Source organism: Periplaneta americana, chromosome 7 (genome assembly GCF_040183065.1).
Source record: "Periplaneta americana isolate PAMFEO1 chromosome 7, P.americana_PAMFEO1_priV1, whole genome shotgun sequence".
In the NCBI taxonomy this organism is placed as follows: domain Eukaryota; kingdom Metazoa; phylum Arthropoda; class Insecta; order Blattodea; family Blattidae; genus Periplaneta; species Periplaneta americana.
The window spans coordinates 125,903,034-125,926,066 of NC_091123.1; the positions used below are offsets into that span (position 1 = coordinate 125,903,034).

At 33.3% G+C, this 23,033-nt stretch overlaps 2 protein-coding genes across 3 annotated transcripts in view; one reads left to right on the top strand and one right to left on the bottom strand.

Annotated features, from left to right (window-relative positions):
- LOC138703431 (5'-3' exonuclease PLD3-like) overlaps positions 1-23,033 on the top strand; it is a 270,911-nt gene that overhangs the window by 216,994 nt on the left and 30,884 nt on the right. For both annotated transcript variants that reach the window (XM_069831285.1, XM_069831286.1), the window contains 8 exons: positions 5-188; positions 1,954-2,088; positions 4,790-4,912; positions 7,555-7,623; positions 11,774-11,908; positions 16,148-16,287; positions 16,739-16,904; positions 20,053-20,152. In XM_069831285.1, the coding sequence (XP_069687386.1) occupies positions 5-188; positions 1,954-2,088; positions 4,790-4,912; positions 7,555-7,623; positions 11,774-11,908; positions 16,148-16,287; positions 16,739-16,904; positions 20,053-20,152 (1,052 nt within the window). The remainder of the gene's footprint in view (positions 1-4; positions 189-1,953; positions 2,089-4,789; positions 4,913-7,554; positions 7,624-11,773; positions 11,909-16,147; positions 16,288-16,738; positions 16,905-20,052; positions 20,153-23,033) is intronic.
- Positions 5,397-23,033, bottom strand: part of LOC138703432 (cilia- and flagella-associated protein 45-like) — a 69,179-nt gene continuing 51,542 nt past the window's right edge. The window contains exon 11 of the mRNA XM_069831288.1: positions 5,397-5,735. The gene's annotated coding sequence lies outside the window, so the exon portion shown is untranslated. The remainder of the gene's footprint in view (positions 5,736-23,033) is intronic.

A 23,033-nucleotide genomic window follows, 5' to 3' on the forward strand; every position in this document is an offset into this window, starting at 1 on the left:
TCAGATTCAGTCTTGTGGAGAGCATACCGGATGGTTTGTCATATCCAAATGGAACTACACCACATCCAACCACACACGATATATGGCTTGATCTCATCCAGTTAGCGCAACATTCAATTGAAATTGGTTCATTCTACTGGACACTTCGCAGTCCTGACATCACTCCAGGAGACCCCTCTTCACTAAGAGTAACTACTCCTTCCTTAGTCAATATATAAAGATTTCAGATTCAAATATTTTTTATTACAGTCGATTCCCGATAATTTGCGGCAATTAATGCACGAACTTCCGCGAAATATCGAAAATCACGAATTATCCGCAAACTTTTTATTATTACATAAAGTCCAGTCAACGTTACTTTTACAGGCTCAATTACTAATATACACTTCAAAATCAAGTGCAAAATATTTTGAAACAATATAACAGTATACAGTACTGAATGGGAGGGTAGGTAGTATCTTCAAACAAGAAACACAAGTTTCACAAATTATCGTAAGACACTAGTTTAACAAAAATAAATTGTCATCTTTTTTTTTATAGAGGACTGTTAATTTTCCTGATTTCATATCGCAAATTTTCTTAAGAGGGAGGGAGAGAGCGTAAATCGAGTAAAAACGGAAATTACGTTACTTCGCCCTCCTCCAAAAAAAAAAAAAAAAAGATCGTGACTTACCTACAAAGTGAATTATTGGGAGTCGACTAAATTTATTTTTCAGAAATCACATTTAACTTATTTATTACGAAATAATGTAATTTGCTACAAGCTATATGTACCAATAACATATGTGTAGACCCCGGATTTTTATGTAATATCAAAGAGCAAAATATGTACATAAAAATCTAGTAAATATCGGGGTAATATGTAATTAAATACGTAATATTAATAAAATAAAAAACATCTACATACACCGATCACATAACCAATGCTAACCATACATACAGTAACATAAATACGGACATGGAAATCCTACACATACAACCCAAGAACCAAAAACTCAACACACTAGAACAATACAAAATATACAAACACACTAAAACACACCCCGATCAAATTCTCAACACACAGATCAATTTCAGTACACACACACTATTTGACTCCACTCTTCAACACCTTTCAACAATCAAACACACCCACATAACAGGCAGAGAAGTTCGAGATGACGCCGTGATCTAGTAGGCTCTGAGGATGATGCGTGAAGCACTGAAACAGTTGTAAGCCGGACAAATCTTACATAATTAACACGAGTAAGTCCACTAGCTAATCAATTAATTATAATCAATTAAAAATATGTAATTTAAAATCATTATTTATTAATGCATTAAATTCACAAAAAGTCGTAACAATTTAATTGGTCAGTTGAAGTGGGAGGATGCTGCCTGTAAAGTCGATTTGCCATTTCCATCCCATTGTATAGCTTGCAAATATAACTTGTCTCTGTCACAATCTATGTTTTTTCTCTTAGTTGATTGAAGCATGCCTTTACTGCCAGCTGTCAAAGACAGACTGGCACAGCTAACACATGGAGCAATATAACATAGTACATAAGTTTTAATCTAGCAAAGCATCATGAGTTCGCGTATACAGCAGTGGCAATAGTGGGAAGGGGGGGGGGACCTGCGACTAGTTGGCTGGCAGAAACACCGGGAACATTCACTTGGACTCACTGTACTTATATGGAACATAATTCTTGTGTATAATATTAGTTACAAGCAAATTTACTTGTAAATTACTTCTCCATATTTTTGAGGAATAGACTCCTTAGATTTTCCTCCAACATTTTTTTTTTTTTTTTTTTTTTTTCACGGTTTTTCATAAGCAGTAAAAACATGGGAATTGTACTACTTACAATGCAGAACTTCCATATAGATCACCAACCACTATTCTCAATTTAGGATTCAATTTGTAGAGCATATGTATGTAATAGTGATGTGTTAACTGATTTTTTTTTTCAGGGTGACGAAGTTTTTCAGGCCCTTCTGACGGCTGGCTTGGAACAAAAGATTAATATACGTATTGCTCAGAACTTCCCTTCCCAGCAACAAACCAGTCAAGATACAGAAATACTTAGCCAGAAAGGTGCTGCAGAGGTTAGTGAAATTATGATATCCAATCAGAGATATCTTAATGCAAACAAATCTGTCCTTTAATTTCTTCATCTGTCACACTTACGATTATTCAGTTTTTGGAAGTTTACACTAGACTGTCCAGTATTCATTTACTGCTACATATGGTTACTTGAATAATAAAATAAGATTGGATATGCGTATTCAGTACATGTTTTTAATGCTTATGGATGGAGTAACCTCTATATTGTTTTTAAATTTACTACTAACATATTGCGTTAATGGCTTCTTGATTAAATTACAGTTCATATAGTATCTGTCTACTATAACACGTGATTTAAAACTTAAATTCAACAGCTTTTCTTACAGAGCTTATTATAAAAATATTAACATTATAACTACTACCGTTTTCCTTACAGGGTTGTTAGGTATCCTGTATTGTATAGAATGTTCCCTATTTCAGACCAAAATATCTTGTTCATTTATTTTATTTTATTGGGTTATTTTACGACGCTGTATCAACATCTAAGTTATTTAGTGCCTGAATGATATGAAGGTGATAATGCCAGTGAAATGAGTCCGGGGTCCAGCACCGAAAGTTACCCAGCATTTGCTCCTATTGGGTTGAGGGAAAACCCCGGAAAAAACCTCAACCAGGTAACTTCCCCCGACTGGGATTCGAACCCGGGCCACTTGGTTTTGCAGCCAGATGCGCTGACCGTTACTCCACAGGTGTGGACTATCTTGTTCATTATGGACGCCCAAATGGTGTCCTAAACGTTTACATTTTTTCATTTTTTAGTCACAAGAGATTTAACATTGTTAACTAATGCAAAGAAACCAAATAAGAATGTTAATTATAAATTTGTGTAATTATAGGCCTACTATAAAATAAGATTACATTTAAAAATTCAATACAGTAATGAAAATTATTTTAAAAAGAATGTATATACAGTAGAACCTCTATTATCCGTGGTAATGAAGGGGGGTAGACTGAACGGTCAAGCGAAAAAATCGGATAATCCATACCGTAAAATATTTTCGTAAATTAAGTGAATAATATGTGCATTTCTTAATTTCCTCTGTGTTCTTGTACTTAATACGCTAGATAGTGGATCAAAAGTTCACTCATTCAAGTCTGGTTGTCAACGACGGGTTTTTAAGGGGCAAGGAAATTCCTTGTAATGGCTGTCAGCAGAAACATAGGAATAATACAGGTCTCGTGTTGTAGATTTACTTACTTTATACACTTTATTGTTGATTTTTATTAAAGCACGCACAGTTGTAACACCAATCTCGTACTCTGATGCGAGATGATTCACAGTTTCTCTTTCCCCGAACCACTCAATTATTTCCGTTTTTTTTTTTTTCGGTACTTAACACAACACGTTTTCTTTTGATACTCATGGAATATATCTTATATATAGAAATTCTACAGTATGGCAACTCTAACAGCAGATCATGGTGTGTAAGTGTCAAGGTTTGTAATAACATACTCTAGAAAAAATACGTACTGGTACTAATATAATGTATAGTAGTACTTCATACATATGAAGAAGACAGACTATATATATGTCTGTATCAAAAAAAAAAAAAAAAGAAAGCAAGACAAAGATAGTCGGATAATCCAGTAATTGGTTAATAGGGTGACGGATAATTGGGGTTCTACTGTAATCACTTAACAAAATATCAGTATTGATACTTATATTTCACAGTATTGTTGAACTCAACTTTGTAATATTACATTCATTTTTTCGAATATGAATCCTAGACTTCAACACTATGGTCAGTTTCACATACAACGGTTTTGTCCATATGGAAAAAAAATTCGTACGGTTTTATTCTGTAGATAGTTTGCTTTCACAAGGCACAGTTTTTTTACTATTATCGAGAAACTTGGAAAACTAAAAACTTTGGACAGATTGACGGCCAACAAACACTAAATTCCGTAGTGTTTGAAATCATGCATGAAGTAATGTACGTCACTAGCTTCATGGTGATGGCATAGTGCTGTACAGTGCAATGGTTGTTCGTGGCTGCTACACGGCAACCGTGCCATATCTGTCTCGTCTGAAACCTAGCATGTATTTCCATGTTTCACTACAAACAATCTACGGAATAAAACCATACGAATTTTTTCGATATGGACAAAACTTGTCACTGATTAACTAGGCTTCAGACAATGACAAATACCACGTCGAAACTAGTCAGCCAGGTAATTTTTCTAATGTTGACACAGTAAAGAAGTTACAAAGTTAATCAATGATTATACAAGTGTTAAAAGAGTGTATCCAACAATGGAGAAAACTGTCTTACGACTTCTAAGTTTTAATAATAAAATACATGTACAGTTAATTAATAATTTAACTGGTTCATTGTTACAAGAAAATAGTATATTTGTCTTATACTGTGCTTTAACATGCTAGTAGCTAGTATATGCTCTGAGTCGGTGTGCATGGATTTCTCTCAATCTTAGAAGGTCGTATTTTACTTTGAGCTAAATTTTGAGACTGTCTCTTATTGGCATTCTGAAAACCTGACAATCTTATTCTCGTATCTTAAATTATAAGAAGTCAGTATGTTTTTTTTTTACAATAGAAGAAGATTAACTTTTCTGCCAAAGATATTATGCATATTATTTGTATTATAAATGATTTGTTAGCTTCTGAAGATCTGATAACATGCATACATTGAATGTGTTATGAATCTTACAAATGATTTGCAGGTTCGTAGTGTGAATTTTCCAAAGTTGATGGGTGGTGGAGTCTTACATACGAAATTATGGATTATTGACCAAGAGCACTTTTATGTGGGCAGTGCCAACATGGACTGGAGATCATTAACAGAGGTATTTGTACTTCTCCCTCAGATAGCCTAAAAATCTATGGTGTTATTGTTTCTCTTTATAGAATATTTTTAGCAAAATATTCTTTCTATGACATCCTGTTTGCTTGTAGTTTTCAGTGTACAGCTTCTAAAGAAATAATAAAAATATGCACAAATCGAACTTTGTACAATTCATATAACTATCTTGAAAAGCTTGTTTGAAATTATTTCTTAAACTGTAACACAAGAACCAGATGCATTTTCTGATATTAAATTAAAATGTTACGTACATGTTTACATAAATATGTATAGTAGAACTCCTTTTATTCAAATTAAAAGGGCTAGAACGGTTTTTGATAACATGTTTTTTTTTCGAATAATCTATGGGTACTATTTTCAGTGGTGAAAGGAAGACACTATAATATTCAATCAATCAATCAATCAATCAATCTTCTTAATGTATCCAGCTGTTTGTTGACAACATAAAGTCCACTGTAGTCTATTCAGTTGTTGTTTACACGAGATATGAGGGGTGTTCATTATGGATGCCTGTTGCTCGTGGGTACTCACCTTGTTGTGGTGAAGAGGCTTAAACTTGTTGTTTAAGCTAACAAGTAACAAAGAGGTACCCACATAAGCTGCATTAACACCAACACAGTCCCACTTTATTTTTCACTGCTTCTGATTTATGGAGTCCCTCAGTGTAAAATTCTCCAGAGGTAAAATAGTCCCTCAATCAGATCTTCAGGTAGGAACTGCACTGAGAGATGCCAAGAATCGTACTGAAGTACTTATTTGGAACACCAAAAGTCACACCGTCCAGTCAATCAGAGCCACATTTAATACTGAAAAGAACCATATAATGAGACAAAGAGGCAAATATAATACCAAAAGGATTGAAGTATGGTGTCAGTCCAATGCAGAAGCAAAATCCATTCTCTGTAATATAAAAAATGAGGCTAAGAAGAATGAATTCCATGTCTCAGTGGGTAGTACATTTAAAGACCGAGAATTAAAACGAAAAGGCAACATTAATGAAAAAGATATAGACACTCTAAATATTTTACAATGGAACTCTAGGTCTTTAAGAAACAAAATGGATTTATTAAAGCAAGAAGTTCAGGACAGAAAGCCTCCTATAATATGCGTACAAGAATCTTTTCAGATTAACGATATTTTAAAATTTTACAATTTGCTGGCTACAAAATTTTTAATCTGTTTCGTGAAGATAGAGGGGGTGGGGGTGTTGTTACCATGATCCACAACTGACACTATAATATTAATATGTATAAATTGCAAAGCAAAAGCATGTACTTTATTATAAATAATATACTCTATCCACTTAGATGTAGCTGACTTATGCCATATCTATTTTTATCTATCTAACCGGCCAGAATTGGCACTGAAATCTTTACCAGCATCCTCTAATATCACTGCTAATAATTTAGACTTTTCTTGAATTATAGGTTCAGATAATGGCATCCCTTTTGCATGTTGTTAGGTAAACCAGAAAAATAAATACAGTTTCGTTAGCTTTTTCCACTTGAGCTTCTTTCATGGTTCTCCAGCTTTGTATTTTAGAGGAATGCTATAGAAGTTCTGAGCATCAGTCCCTATCCTGAGCAAGATTAATCAAGTCTCTGCAATCATATCCCACCTCCCTCAAATCCATTTTAATATTATCCTTCCATCTATGTCTCGGCCTCCCCAAAGGTCTTTTTCCCTCCGGCCTCCCAATTAACACTCGATATGCATTTCTGGACTCGCCCATATGTGCTACATGCCCTGCCCATCTCAAACATCTGGATTTGATGTTCGTAATTATGTCAGGTGAAGAATACAATGTGTCCAGTTCTGCGTTGTGTAACTTTCTCCATTCTCCTGTAACTTTATCCCTCGTAACCCCAAATATTTTCCTTATTCACAAACTCCTTAACCTCTGTTCCTCTCTCAAAGTGAGATTCCAAGATTCACAGCCACACAGAACAACCGGTAATATAAGTAACTGTTTTATAAATTCTAACTTTCAGATTTTTTGACAGCAGACTGGATGGCAAAAGCTTCTCAACCGAATAATAATAGGCATTTCCCATATTTATTCTGCGTTTAATTTCCTCCCAAGTGTCATTTATATTTGTTACTATTGCTCCAAGATATTTGAATTTTTCCACCTCATCAAAGGATAAATTTCCAATTTTTATCCATTTCGTACAATATTCTGGTCACGAGACATAATCATATACGTTGTATTTTCGGGATTTACTCTCAAATCTATTTCTTTACTTGCTTCAAGTAAAATTCCCGTATTTTCCCTAATAGTTTGTGGATTTTCTCCTAACATATTCACGTCATCTGCTTAGACAAGCAGCTGATGTAACCCATTGAATTCCAAACCCTCTCTGTTATCCTGGACTTTCCTAATTTTATACTCTAGAACAAAGTTAAAAAGTAAAGGTGATAGTGCATCTCCTTGCTTTAGCCCGCAGTGAATTGGAAAAGCATCTGACAGAAACAGACCTATACAGACTCTGCTGTACATTTCATTGAGGTACATTTTAATTAATCAAACTAGTTTCTTGGGAATACCAAATTCAATAAGAATATAATAATAATAATAATAATAATAATAATAATAATAATAATAATAATAATGTTTGTTTACAGGTGAAGGAAATGGGGCTGGTTGTTTACAACTGTAGCTGTCTGGCTGCCGACCTGTCAAAAATATTTGAGGTTAGTTAAACATATAATATGGAATACATAACTCACAAATACTATCTACAGGGTGATTCACGAAGACCATGCCATACTCTAGGATCTGATTGTGATCATTGTGAAGAAAAAAGTTCATATAAACATGTGCTCGATTTTAAATAGTTTTGGATAAATCACGGTTCTTTCTTCTGTAACATGCATCCTTGTGAACTTTTGTCACTCTCTCTCTCGATGTCTGGAGCTGTGCGTTACAGTACAGCTGATAGCAGCAACAACCCACCGGTATGGCTCAGTTGGTTAAGGCGTTTGCCTGCCGATCTGAAGTTGCACTCAGGCACGTGTTCGATCCCCGCTTGGGCTGATTACTTGGTTGGGTTTTTTCCGAGGTTTTTCCCAACTGTAAGGTGAATGCTAGGTAATCTATAGCGAATCCTCGGCCTCATCTCGCCAAATATCATCTTGCTATCACTAATCTCGTCGACGCTAAATAACCTCGTAGTTGATACAGTGTCATTAAATAACCAACTAAAAAAAATAGCAGCAGCACAAAGTCTCATGACATTGAGGTTAGGATTAGAGATAATGTAACACCAGTAACACAAAGCAAGATCACTGTAGTAGTCAGTTTATTGTCTTTCATTCAGTGTGTTTGTTGGTAAAAATGCCAGTTCAGTTTTCCAATATCGAATACGCAGATATAATTTAATTATTTGTATGGCTTTTGTGACGTAAATGCTAGAAATGCTGTGGACGAATATTGAAGGAGATTTTCAGATCATAGAACGCCGTCATGTGGTGTTTTCGTTCATACATTTCAGCCACTGAGGGATACTGGTTCAGTCCCCAGTGCTGCTATGGCATTAGACTGTTGTTTGTGGGATGGTTCAAAGACATTGTGTATAGTGTGAGAGTGAACACGCGAGAAGAGTTGGTATAATGTATCTACCTAGCACCTGAGGAGATTCGCAGTGAACAACGAAAGTTAAGGAATGCAGTTCACACTTGGGCAACTTCATGTATTGCTGCAGAAGGTAGGGTCTTTGAAAACCAACTTTACAGCTAGCGCCAGCATTTTTGGCGTGTGTTTTAGATATATAGTGTCCAGTTTGTGAGCATGTTGCTAGTGCAGATGAGATTGGTACCACTTTCTATACACGTCACATCAGCCATTTGTCAAACACAGTTGTCAGACTGACTGCGGCAAATGTAAAACACAAATGTAACGTTCCCATTACTTATTTCACACGCCAAAAATGGTGACGCGGACTGTAATACAGGTTTTGCTGGTGAGTAATAATGTGAATGTTCTTTAATGAATTTATAACACATCCAGAACCATTCTCGTAATTAATTTAAATGCTTAAACTTTCATATTTCCATGTTTATATTTAACATTCAGATGGGTTCACTCAATTTTAAAAATGTGACGTATGTTTATATGAACTTTTTTCATCACAATGATGTCAGATCCTGAAGTATGACACGATCTTCTTGAATCACCATGTGTAATACAACACAATTGTTAAAACTCTTTAACAATACTTCAGTAGTTTAAATGTTAAGACTTTTTACAGGAGGACAAGCTTAAGGTCTGATTATATTTGAATGTTAATATGTGCTTCTGTTATAGCATATCTATGTATTTGCAAATGAACTAAAACTAATTGATGAAATGGAACATAAACTTGTGAATTCTTGTCATACCAAACGTAGTAAACGTAGTCAAATTAGACTTAATGCCACAGTTTCCCTTTGCTCCAATTGCAACGAGTATGAAAGTCAATATGTAATATAGTTTACTTATTTACGTTTGAACCCTTCAGTAACATGACAGTAAATGTTTTTGTCTACCACATGTTAACTAATTGTAGCATTGAAATAACTAATGAGTTAAGTACCAAAATCACATTTATTCAGGCAAAACAAAAGACTGTTTAAATTATATATAATCATGATACATATACAGAAAAATTATGATTTAATCATTAGTTATAAGTTTTTAATGCATATTTGTAATTTCCAATATTATTGAATAGTTCTCTTGCAATTGATATTGCAAATTGAAGAAAGTAAAATGACGTAAGTACCAAAGTATTTACATGAATATTGGGGTACGTTACTAGGAACAAAATGAATAATTTGATGTATGTACCAGAGATATTAATGAAAAGTAATATTAGAGAACAAAATAATTTCACCCTTCACAGTACAATGTTAAGGTATATGTACACCTTTACATACAAAAAATTTTGTTTTGTATGATTTTGCTCTGTAAAATTTTTATACAATTGAGAATGGTACCAGAAAGAGAATGAAGTGAACAGATCCCTTGAAATTATGTCTAAAATGTTTTTAAAAATTATTTTGTTTATAATTTTGACATGCAACTTGAAACATGATAGCTCATGCAGTTTTTAAGATAGAGCCACAGTTTTTTTCACTGTTTTATAGCTAAAACTATTCTTTAGAGCCTGACATAGAGCTAATTTTTTTTTATTTACATTAATTAAATATTACCATATATGTAACTAACAATAATATTTTATGTTGCATAAATCATGTAAAAATCCATAGGTATTTATTAATTATATTAATGTTATTTTACTCATTGTCAGGCACTGGGGGACATTTCAAGCTTCAAAATGACACCAATATCTTCTTGGTATCACCATATTTGACTGTTTGAAAGAATTAAATATTCTAAAATTACTATTTATAGGAAATGAGCCACAAACTTTCAGAGCCTAGAAGACTCCATCATCATATGTCACCCCTTAAGCAGCTTCATGTCGGTCCAGTTTCAGCTTCTTTCTGCCTCTCAAATACCTCCGCCTTGTTTTAACTTCAGGTGTTGAATTTTTTTTTTTTTTTTTTTTTTTTTTTTTTTTTTTTTTTTTTTGTGTGTGTCCCTATTTCCATTGATGCACCAAATCCTGCGATGGTGTTTGTCCCAGGGTTTATGCCCATCCTCCTCAGAATTGTAATTTCTACTTTTGGACTCTTATTAAAATGACGTACAACATCATTGACACAAAAATTTACAGTTTTATGACTAACAGTAAAAGATTATAAATTACTTCATTATGTGAAAAAGTTTTTTTCAATCTAATGATCATGCCCAGATATCTATGCATCTATTTCGGGACTAGAAAGAAGTTTATTTTACAAGCAATGCTGGAAGAGGGGATTGACTGCTACGAAGATCACTCCAAATGTAGCCTAAGTGACCTTGGCTGATGACGCAGCATTTTGGAAAATGGGACTTATCTGAAAAACCATAAGGCATAAATCGAAAATTCTTATATCAAATTAAAGGGGAGAAAATTCTATATTAAAATAGTTATATTTTGAAAATTGTAATTTTTCATCATTTTTTGCGTTTTGTGGGTGTACATATACCTTAAGCAACACTCTTGTTCAAATAACTGTTCATAGAATTTTCTGTTCTCAGGCTTCAGGAATAGCAACATAGCTCTTGGATTGTTTATTTTTTTCCTTTGAAAGTTTGCTTCCGCACTTCAGTCGAAGGATCTCTGTCTGCAAAATTGTTTCTGATGCAATGTTTTTCTTCATTACCCAAATATCACTCCAGGCTTCCAAATCATTGAGAGTTCTCTTCACTTGCACAATGCCTGGCCTATCCTTTGTAATTTTGATCCATTTAGCCTGTGTGATGTGTATGTTAGTGGTATTGACTAATGAATCTGAAGTCCAAGAAGTCTGTTTCTTTCATAATGCTGACATGAAATGGTTTTGATGTTGCAGTTACGGTACCATAATTTTAACCAAGTCCAAATGTACTTCACACTTCTCTTTCCTCTTTCTTTTCTCTATTTGCGCAAAGTCCCTATCACAACTCATGTATGAATGTCCCTTTACCATGTATTTACCACCACGTGCTGCTATATTGAACAGAAAAAGTTCAAACATGTTCTGGTACATAGCTCATATTTTATGGAACAATGCCATCTATTGTTATGTTATAATATTCACCTACTTCTCCTGGTGTTTGAAGTTAACCCAGTTTATATGTTATAGGCTTTGGCGCATAGATTTCATTTTCACCATTAATTTCATATTTCTCATATTTTGGCACTTAGCCCATTATTTATTTCAATGCTACAATTATATTTGTTTTGAATTAAGAACTTTAATTGTTCGTTTGCAGGCATACTGGTTCCTTGGAAATCCTGATGCAGAGATTCCTGCAAAATGGCCAGATAGCTATAACACGCAGTTTAATATGGAACATCCACTGAATGTGACTGTCAATTCTAGTAGCAGAGCAGATGTTTATATCTCAGTATGTATTAATGTTCATTATTGATTAAAAATGTACTGGGCAAGTAAATTATCTCCTGACCACGAAAGCAGCAACTTGACTATTGGGCTGATACGCTCCCACACACTGGTTACAGAGAAAGTGTGTTATCAGTGATTTGGCAAACCACAAATGTTATTTACTCACCCAAATTAAGAAAGGAAATGCTTAAACAGTCTACCTTATTGTTCCAAACATTTGTGGCATCTGTGCTTTTAAAATTCCCAAAGATAAAACTCACAATGGGTTAGGTGGGGATCAAGGGATGCAGAAGTACACTCCTTATACATTAACACTGACATTATATCTCTCGGCATTAATAATTTCTTAAAAAATAAGGGGCCCATTATCCTTTCACTGTTCATACTGCACCATATTCCTGTTTTTATATCATAGAAGGAGAAGGGTTTTTCATGAAGGAGGTTGGGTTTTTCGAGTTCTAATACCTGTTGTTTTGGGTATTTACAAACCCATGGAGATAAAACCGAGCCTCGTCCTAAAATATACATAAATTAGAGTCAATTTCGCTATCATGCACTCCATGTAGAACTCACTCACAAAATCTGTGCCAGATTACAGGAACACAGAATCATGTATTATAAATTTGTATATTTTTAACTTCACCAGCTTTGTGGGAATTCGTACATAACTATAAGACATACCCATTTCCTACAAAAATAAATAAATAAAATAATAATAATAATAATAATAATAATAATAATAATAATAATAATAATAATAATAATAATAATAATAATAATGATGATTAAAAAAAGGCAATTTTTTAGGGAAATTTTCTAAGCGATTTACAATGTCATACAAATTTTTATTGTTTTTCTTGGTGAAGAATTATGGTGTCTTCTGCTTTTCTTATCTGTAACACTTTCTAGAATTTGTTCACAGGATTATTGATAACTGAATGATTTGGAACATTAACACCAGTGCATCTTTCCTGATATTGTCCTTGAACTTATACGTAGTTATTCTACATAAACACTCGTTGTGTGCTATTTTAAGCTAAAATTATAATCACGAACACCCAAGAGTACAACTAGTGTTGCCTTGGGTTCCATTCATATTTACGTGAAGTATGAACTTTGCCTTGTTTCGCTCTCTCGCCAATCTTATTTAATATAGCATTAGAGAAGATAATACGACAGTTACCTAGACTTAATACCAGCTGAAATAAACCTGGGTGGACAACATAAAATTTTTGCATATGCTGATGATTTATTATTAATAGGAAGAAATTAGCTTGAACTAAGACAGCTACTTATTGAATTGATGGAAAAAGCACAAAACATTGAATGAAATATTAACGAGAGTAAAACAAAATATGTTGGTGTTTTCTAATGCCAGGCGTTTGACAATAAAGTCACTTGACCTCTTGCACTTCAATATTTTTCAAAGATATTATCATGGCCAGCCACTGAAGCACAGATTTTGAGGTGTTCCGAATCCATCTCTTGGTCTGAGTCGCACAATGGGCAGATAGGGGAGTGATATATTCCAATTCTATGCAGGTGTTTGGCCAAACAATCATGGCCTGTTGCCAATCTAAATGGCTGCAAAAGGGTATCTGTCGGATACAGGGGGGAGAGCCATTAATCCTTCCCATTGAAGGCTTTAAGGAACCAACCTGGACAAATACCCAATGTCCCATCCCTACCTTCCCGTGGTGCAGCTGTTAGTAAGCATAATTTTACAGGCTGAACTAAAGGGAGGGGCTACTCATCAATTAGCACTGGTCAGCTTGATGACTGAATTTGGTATAATTTTCCTCTATTCAATACCTAATTCCCTCTTTACCCTTTCCTATCCAGTCCTCTGACTGAACTCTTACTTTCTTCGATCCCGACAGCATTAGAGCATTCGAGGCCTAAGGGTTCATTTCCCTTTCCTTCCTCCTCTTTCTACTTTGCTGTTCCTAGTGCTGACCTGCTATGGCACTAAAATCGTCCTCCAGTGGCTTAAGGAGGGAAAGCTGGTGATCAACAAGATCTCCCAGCTAGGTCCAATGGACCCGTCGACCAACAGCAGGTGTGGTCCTCCAGACATTCTGGGGGTTGTGTGTGAATGAAGTAGCCACCAAAACGTTAAAATATGGTGTTCACTTAAATCGGCTACAACTTGCCATTCCCACTTCAATATGAAATGAGTAAAACAAAATATATGGTAATCACTAAAACAAAAAGGATTCCCAATAGCCTTAAAATAAAAAATTATACTTTTGAAACAGTCAATCAGTTCAAATATCTTGGTGTTTTGATAGACAATTCTAATGACAGAAAATATGAAATACTTAACAGATTACACAATGCAAACAAAACTTTTTATGCTGTGCACAAATTATTATCTTCCCTTTTTTAACCAGAAATTTAAAAATCATTTTGTACAAAACACTAATCCAACCTGTACTAATTATATGGATCGGAAACATGAAGCTTAACTAAAAAGGAAAAACACAAATTAATGGTTTTTGAAAACAAAGTCTTGAGGAAAATTTTTGGTCCAATTTTTTACCCACTTGAAGATATGTGGAAAATTCGACATAATAATGATATTCACAAACTTTATAATCAACCGTCAATTTTCGATGTAATACGGACCAGAAGATTAAATTGGGCGGACATTTATACGTATGGATGACTGCAGCAGCGCAAAACAAATATATATGGACACCTTTAACAATAGAAGGCCACTGGGAAGACCTCGAAGTAGATGGAAAGATGAAATTCAGAAGGAATGCATGGAAATGGGAATTACCAACTGGGAGGAGCTAGCAAAAGACAGAACAGAGTGGAAGCATTTTGTGAAATCGACATGGAGTCGACATGCTCCATAATGTCCTTTGATTGATTGATTGATTGATTGATTGATTGATTGATTGATTGATTGATGAACTTTGCCGAGACTGTGAGCAAGTTTACAATGATGCTTTGCAATCATTTGCCAATAGCAATTTTACCATTTTCTGGAGGACAAGTAATTCACTCACCAAATATAACATGACAATTAATATTAATATCACAGTCTACTATATACAGTCGCGAAGCTTGAGGTGATTTTTTGCAAATCTCGTGATAAAGCGCTCCAAGCGGTTAGCAACTAGAAACAATAGACTGTCCACGGTCGACTTTGGACTGAATCGTATTTCCATCGAGTGCTAGCTCGTTGCGTATTTCACATTGATGCTTGTGAAATGTTCGTTATTGGTTGTAATGAAAATGTTAATGGCTAAAAAACAATAATTGGAATAATAATATTTTACTAGAGACGTAGAAAAATTTAGTTTGTTTTAATGAAATTTATTGATCACGTTTTATTTTCAATTCTGGTGGGATTATTATTGCTTAGGCCTACTTTTTTTTTTCAAAGGATATGTTTTTAATTATAGCTGTTAATTTTGTTGTTATTTTTATTTGTTACTTTACTAGAGACGTAGAAAAAGTCTGTTACAAGAAAATTTATTAATCATGTTTTATTTCCAATTCTGGTGTGATTATTATTGCTTAACCTCAGCCTACACTACAAGTACCGGTACACGTAAGTTAATCCATTAATTCATATTTCCATTATTATTGTTGTAAAGGGGAATGCAAATTAATATTTATTGGTTTCATAGTTAATTATCGCTATAATCTTGAATGAGTGAAGCAATTATAGTAAATTTCAGTTCGTTTTGCACAAACAAAAATAATATTAACCTATTTCTTGCAGGTATCTTCGAGTTTATGGTGGAATTTAATATACTTCATTAAAATAATAAATTAACTTTATGCATTTAATATTTCAATAATGGAAGGAAGGTGTTAATTTTTCCAAAAGAACACAACGAAAGTGTAACATATTTTGTCGGCTGCTAGGAGAGAGATTTGCGATGATGAGGCGATAGTAGCGATCCTAGTGGTGGGCAACTATCCATGTTTGCATTTTTACTACATATTGAGCTTCGCGACTGTATATAGTAGTCTGTGTTAATATCCTTATTATTACTATTATTATGAAGGATACTACTTTTGCATTAGTGATTATTAATACATGGTCGTGAAAATAAATACAGTAAGTTGCTCTATTATGGCTGCTGTCAAAATTTCAGAATTGTAACTGCAAGAAATATAAAATGTTGCATGCATTATGATATTAATTTGGTAACATGGATTTTTCATTATTAAGCATTTTGTGGCAAATAATATTATTTATTTATTCATTCACTTACAGAGTTCTCCTCCTCCTTTCTGTCCTGAGGGCCGTACAGGTGACATTGACGCCATTCTTGATGTTATTTCAAAAGCTGAGCACTTCATCTATATATCTGTAATGGATTACTTCCCATTGCAAATATATGCTCCAAAACCAAGGTAATTTTAATAAAAGATACAATATTTCTCATCTCATATAATAATATTAAAGACTGCTTGTTTTCTTTCTTTCGATATTCTAAATCTGCTTGTTTTATACACCTTGTTTTAGCTGTATTTGTGATAAAGAATTGATATTTTGGATTTGTTTTATCAACAAACATGATTTTTTTTACATTTACTGTTACAGTTTAATTATGCCTGAAAATTAATAGTGTATACAATCAAGTACTAACTGGTTAGTTTTTAGTTCTCAGCTTGCTTTCAGTTCTTCCATCCTCCTTCTTGCATCCCAGTAGCACATCTTACTCACATTCACTATGAAGGAATAAATACGATTATACTGTACAAATAGGCAGATATTAAGCAATTTATTGTGGTAGAGCCTGAAAGGAACAACAATTTATCTTTTAACTACGAGTACAATTACAATTCCACTTATGAATTGCAGATATTGGCCAGTCATAGATGATGCTCTGCGGACAGCTGCTGTTGATCGCCATGTTCAAGTCCGCCTATTGATCAGTAGCTGGAACCACACACGTAAAGCAGCCCGGTACTTCCTTCGATCCCTTATGGATATCAGTGGATCGTACAAGGGAGTTGTTGTAGAAGTGGTAAGTTACAGAAGAACTCCTGTACAATAAGTTCAAATCCTAAATGGGAATACATTAGTGTTGTGGGATTTATTCGATTACTCGATCAATTTCTGTTCTAAGATTAATCGATCAAAAATATTTAATTGAATAATCGAGTCGATTAAAATTAATTGGTTGTAGTTGATATTAATTATTATTTTGTTAATACAAACTCATACTAAAAATTCCGACAATATTCCTCTCTCTGGAATTGCTTAATTAAAAGCACAATAGTACTGTTATTTTCTAATTGCAAAGCAGGTAGCATAGGGAAAATCTTTGCACAAACACTTCAAAAAGAGAGGGAAATATGAGGACAGTGACCTAGTCTACTTCTATTGAAAGTTGAAACACAATGCGAAATCATTATTAAGTTTTATGGTTTTTCAAGAAAACTTCCACCTTGTTGTCAGCTCATCTTATACGAAATACATACTTTTCTGGGATTCGTCCCCCTCATCCCTTATACCAGAGATGAGACGATATTAGCTCCCAATCATGGTAGAAGAGCTCGACCTTGATCACGAGCGCATAGCGCATCCGCTACATAGCATCGTAACGTAGATGTCAGGGATGTACATGCACATGCAGTGAATAAAGGCAGCAATTATTACAATAACTTGCGTTACTAAATTTCTGGCTATGTAATAGGGCTAATTATTCAGTTATTTAATATACATGTACATATATAAACAAATCACAAAGGGAAGAGTTTTTTTTAGGAACAAAAAGAGAAATAAGAAAAGTTAATTGTATGTGAACCATTTTCTTGTTAACAGCAATTATTTATTATGTAAATACTTCACTTCATTGGTTAGGAGAAACTAATAGGGTCTACCTGCTCCACGTGTGTGATCTCTATGTACTTTTGAGTATTTGTTGAAAAAATGATAATGACAGTATTGATTGAAATAGAGTATATTGATTGTGTGGTTGTAAAATGTAGTCCTTACTCTCCAGTCGTGATTATGTAATGAGTTTTCTTAGATCGATTTGTGAGATGCATGTAATACGAAAAAACAAATTGATTAAATTAAGATATTGAGAGCCATCGTAATTTTTGGGGTCAGTCATTTTCTTAATATTTATAGGTGACATGTATGATTTTTAAAACTTCCACAATTTTCGGCCAAAATTTGTGAAATTTAAACTATATAAACAGATCTATAATAATATCATCTGTACAAAATTTGGTGCAATTAGGTCTAATAGTTTTGAAATTATATTTTTAAATATATTTTTATATTGACGTTACTAAAAAGCTCCTTGCATCAAAGTTTTCAAAATGTTTAGTTCATATTTGCTCAAAATCCTGAAAATAGTTATTGGAATAAAAGTGAATTAGCTTTTTGAGCTTAGTAATAGTATAAGTTAAAGTGCAATCAAAGATAAAATATTATTTCTAAATTAAAGAAACACGTAGTCTAATAAAAGTAAATATCCAGAAACAAGCAACAAATAAAACATCAACAATACATTTAAAATAAAGAAATAAAAGGAATCTAGATACAGTCTACTGACCCAAATGTAAATTAATTTACCTTTTATGTCAATTCCGAAAGCAATTTATTTCTCTCTTCTCCTGAATAATGCCTATATATATTTTTTTTTTTTCATGTTGCTTCTCATAATGCCGTTTTATGTTGCTTTTTTTTTTGCAAATGATATATTTTACACAACAAACCTGGACTTCACCACCATGTTCGAAGCATAAATATTGTATCTTCCACTCTTCCTTGAAAGCTTTAAGCGCTTCAGTTCCGTCATGATGCTCTGTGTTCTAAGATCTGTACATCCTTTAGCAATGTTTACAGGTAAAAGAGCTTCGCGCGCACGCAGCGGGCAGAAAAGAGCTCTCGTTCTAAAGTACTAGTCACCATCGCAAGACTGCCTTATACAATAGGAGCCAGTCTTCTGTTTCAACCGCTGTACTTTTGCAATTGCAGTTTCTGTACTGAGTTTGTATATGAAGGTTGCGTTTGGTTTGACAAAAAAAAAAAAAAAAAAAAAAAACAGTTTTCTGTGGCCTGTGAAAAGTGTAAACTCCATTATGTCATATGAGAATTTGAAAGGTAAACTCGGTGGAACGTTTGGATTCAAATTGAACGATCATGGAGAAGTGCTTGACAGAAAGAAAGTTTTTTCGTGTTTAGTGATGCACGAAACATTGTTACTAAACATAGAGCGGCACTTAATTCAGAGCATGTGAATGCACTCACATGTTTAAAATCATGGATGAAGCAGTACTAACTAGTGAGTCTTCATATTTTTTGTTATTTGTTTGTCTCAAAAATTCCCGGAGAAATTGCCTCATAATAAATATGTTAGTAAATAATTAAAATAGTTGTTTTGTAATATAACGATTCAATGTATACAGATATACAACATTTAATACTTATGCTTATCACCGAACACAAGTTAAATTTAACAATAATTGTGTATTACAGTATATTAAAACTTTTTTTTCAAATCGAACAAATTCAAATAGTCGATTAAATATTTTGATGATCAATGGCACTAGAATACATATATACATAGGCTACACAGTTATCTTTTAATTTATTGGCCCTATTTAAGATCAGAGAAACACTTGTAATAATTTATGATTTTCTGTGATTTATTAAAGTACCAGGTACACTTTTATATTGAGCGCAGTTTTCGTTGGTGGTGCATTAACTCAGATAATTCAACTCTTTTTTATTTATGGTGAAATTAAGTAAAAAAAAGTATTATACAGTAAAATCCCTTGTATCCGGCACCCAAATAACTGGCAATACCAAAACAATGGCACTTTTGGCTAGGCAAGAAAAAGATTAAAAGACTAAATACTTTCCAGTTCTAATAGCTAGGATTCTCTTCTCAAAATTTTCGGGAGTTCTAACTCAAGCTTACAGCCACACAGTAACTGCTGGTTATGGAACAAAAGAAAATAACCTCACAGTATGCCAATATAAATTCACACATTGATAAGTGTTAATTAATTTGTCGTATATTATTATGAGAGGAAAATACAGTCTTATTGTTTGATATTACCCTTCCTCTTTGGTAGGGATTCTGATTCTTATACTCGTAGTATTTCCTTTGTAGAAGATCATGTTATTTTAATTATCATCATTTTTTTTTACAGAAATGGTTCAAAGTGCCAAGTACTTCAGAGCAGGCAAAAATTCCATTTGCCCGTGTTAATCATAATAAATATATGGTGACTGATAATGCTGCTTATATAGGTAAGAAATCTATGAACTGCTTCATGAAGATTATTACAATGACACCCACAAATGTCAAGAGTTGTAAATTATTATTTTGAGTTTTAGTGGAAATTAACTGATAGCACTAGACATTAGTTGATATTGATAAATGTATTGAGGTAACTGATAGCACTAGGCATTAGTTGATATTGATAAATGTATTGAGGTAACTGATAGCACTAGGCATTAGTTGATATTGATAAATGTATTGAGGTAACTGATAGCACTAGGCATTAGTTGATATTGATAAATGTATTGAGATAACTGATAGCACTAGGCATTAGTTGATATTGATAATTGTATTGAGATAACTGATAGCACTAGGCATTAGTTGATATTGATAAATGTATTGAGGTAACTGATAGCACTAGGCATTAGTTGATATTGATAAATGTATTGAGATAACTGATAGCACTAGGCATTAGTTGATATTGATAAATGTATTGAGATAACTGATAGCACTAGGCATTAGTTGATATTGATAAATGTATTGAGGTAACTGATAGCACTAGGCATTAGTTGATATTGATAAATGTATTGAGATAACTGATAGCACTAGGCATTAGTTGATATTGATAAATGTATTGAGGTAACTGATAGCACTAGGCATTAGTTGATATTGATAAATGTATTGAGATAACTGATAGCACTAGGCATTAGTTGATATTGATAAATGTATTGAGGAACTTGAAGTAATTTGATAGGAAAGTTTCATCGTAGTCAAACTGAAGTTTTTCTGATTCCTTCAATTTCATGGTTATAGTAAGTCAATTGTTCTTCCTTAAACTTATTTATTTAGAAAACTGCAATAAATTAAACTTCTCGTATATATTGTGCGTGTATGGCACTGAAATCCTCTCATTTCTAACAATCAAGCCATTCTGTACTTTTATTATGTTCTTATATATATATATATATATATATATATATATATATATATATATATATATATATATATACAGTATATATATATATATATATATATATATTATAGCTTATTATTTATGCATTGCCTCACATATTCCTTTTCTTTGTGAGTGTGATATTCATCGTTTTTCCTTTTCCTTCTTTCATTTGCACAGCAATTCAACGTACTTTTTGACAATCACCTGTTTTTTTTTTTTATTTGCTACAGATGCCATAGCACCTGAATTGTTTTGTATGAATACTGATGGCACAGTCGAAAAGAGAAACAACTCAAATTTTAAAATTTTGAGAAACCTGCATTTTAAAGCTTTATGTTGCTGGTGAAAAATGAAAGGATCATAGAAATTGCTCCAAATTCTGTTAAAAGTGTTCTATATAATATAAGTTCCAATTACAGTGATGTCAATTGGATTTTTCACAGCAACATGAAGCTTTTTCAGAGAAATATGTTACTGTTATTTTTTATTTTGATTCTTTTATTCTTGTTCCGTAATATGCTATTAAGACTTGATATTACAATAACTCCTTTCCTGTTTCTATTCATATCTTCTCATGGCTGCCTTTTTTAAAATTCTTCTTATTCTTCTTCATCATCATCATTAACATCATCTCATCAACAACAACAACATCATCCATTCAATATATGACTCAATGGCCTGTTACAGTCTTCTTTGGACAGACCAACGATCTCTTACCATTTGGGCAGTAATGAAGCATGGATTATGATATTCTATTGTATGTAGATGGATATCTTCATTCCTTTTATCTCAGCGAGTATATCCCACCATTGCTCACATAAATTTAATTTCATTAGCTGTAATTCGATTTGCAGTACAGCTTTACTTCTCATTGTCCATGCCTCATTTTCGTAACAAAGTACAAGTCTTTCTTATCTTTTATATAAGTGTATTCTCTTGTGTCGTTGTATTAAGAAAAATTTCAATATTATGTTAATTGTTCCCATTGTTTCGCAAATTTTATAAGAAATTTCTAATTCATAAAAAAATGATAATTTGTATCCCAAATAAGTAAAATCGTTTACTCTTTCAATTAATTTACTTTTATACAAATTTTACTTAATTTCTCACAAAATTCCAAATGTTGTTGTTTCTAATGCCAGGCATTTGACAATAAAGTCATCTGACCTCTTGCACGCCAATATTTTTCAAAGATATTGTCATGGTCAGCCACTGAAGCACAGATTTTGAGATGTTCCGAATTCATTTCTTGGTTTGAGTTGCACAATGGGCAGTCAGCAGACTGATATATTCCAATGGCCTGTTGCCAATCTAAATGCAGCTACAGACGATTTGCGTGGTAAATCAGGCATTAACTGTGGATTATGATGCAGAGAGTTCCATTTTTTCCCTTGAGATTGTGTTATCAAATTTTGTTTGTTGAAGTCTAAGTATGTAGATTTAATAAATCTTTTCACAGAGTAAAACGTAGATTTAGTAACAGGTCTGTAAGTAGCAGTGCTGCCCTTCTTTGCTAAAGCATCCGCATTCTCGTTTCCCAGGATTCCACAATGGGATGGTATCCATTGGAATACAATTCTTTTATTGAGTGTTATTAATTGAGAGAGCATTTTAGTTATTTCTGCTGTTTGAAATGAAGGTGTGTGTCTAGAACTATTGATAGAATAGCTGCTTTGGAGTCTGACAATATAACTACATTTTTAAATTTATTGATGTGGCATAGAAGATTCCTGAGACTTTCACTTATTGCAATGATTTCTCCATCAAAACTTGTTATTCCATATCCAAGAGATCTATAAAGTGAGATGAGATAGCACGTAATACCTGCACCTGCACCTTGTTCCCTGGATCAAGGATCTGTCGATGTATAAATGAAGCCAGTTTTGTGGAGGGTACCTAATATTAATTGTTTCTAAAGACAATTGTTTCATTATTTCTTCTGTTAAATTTACATT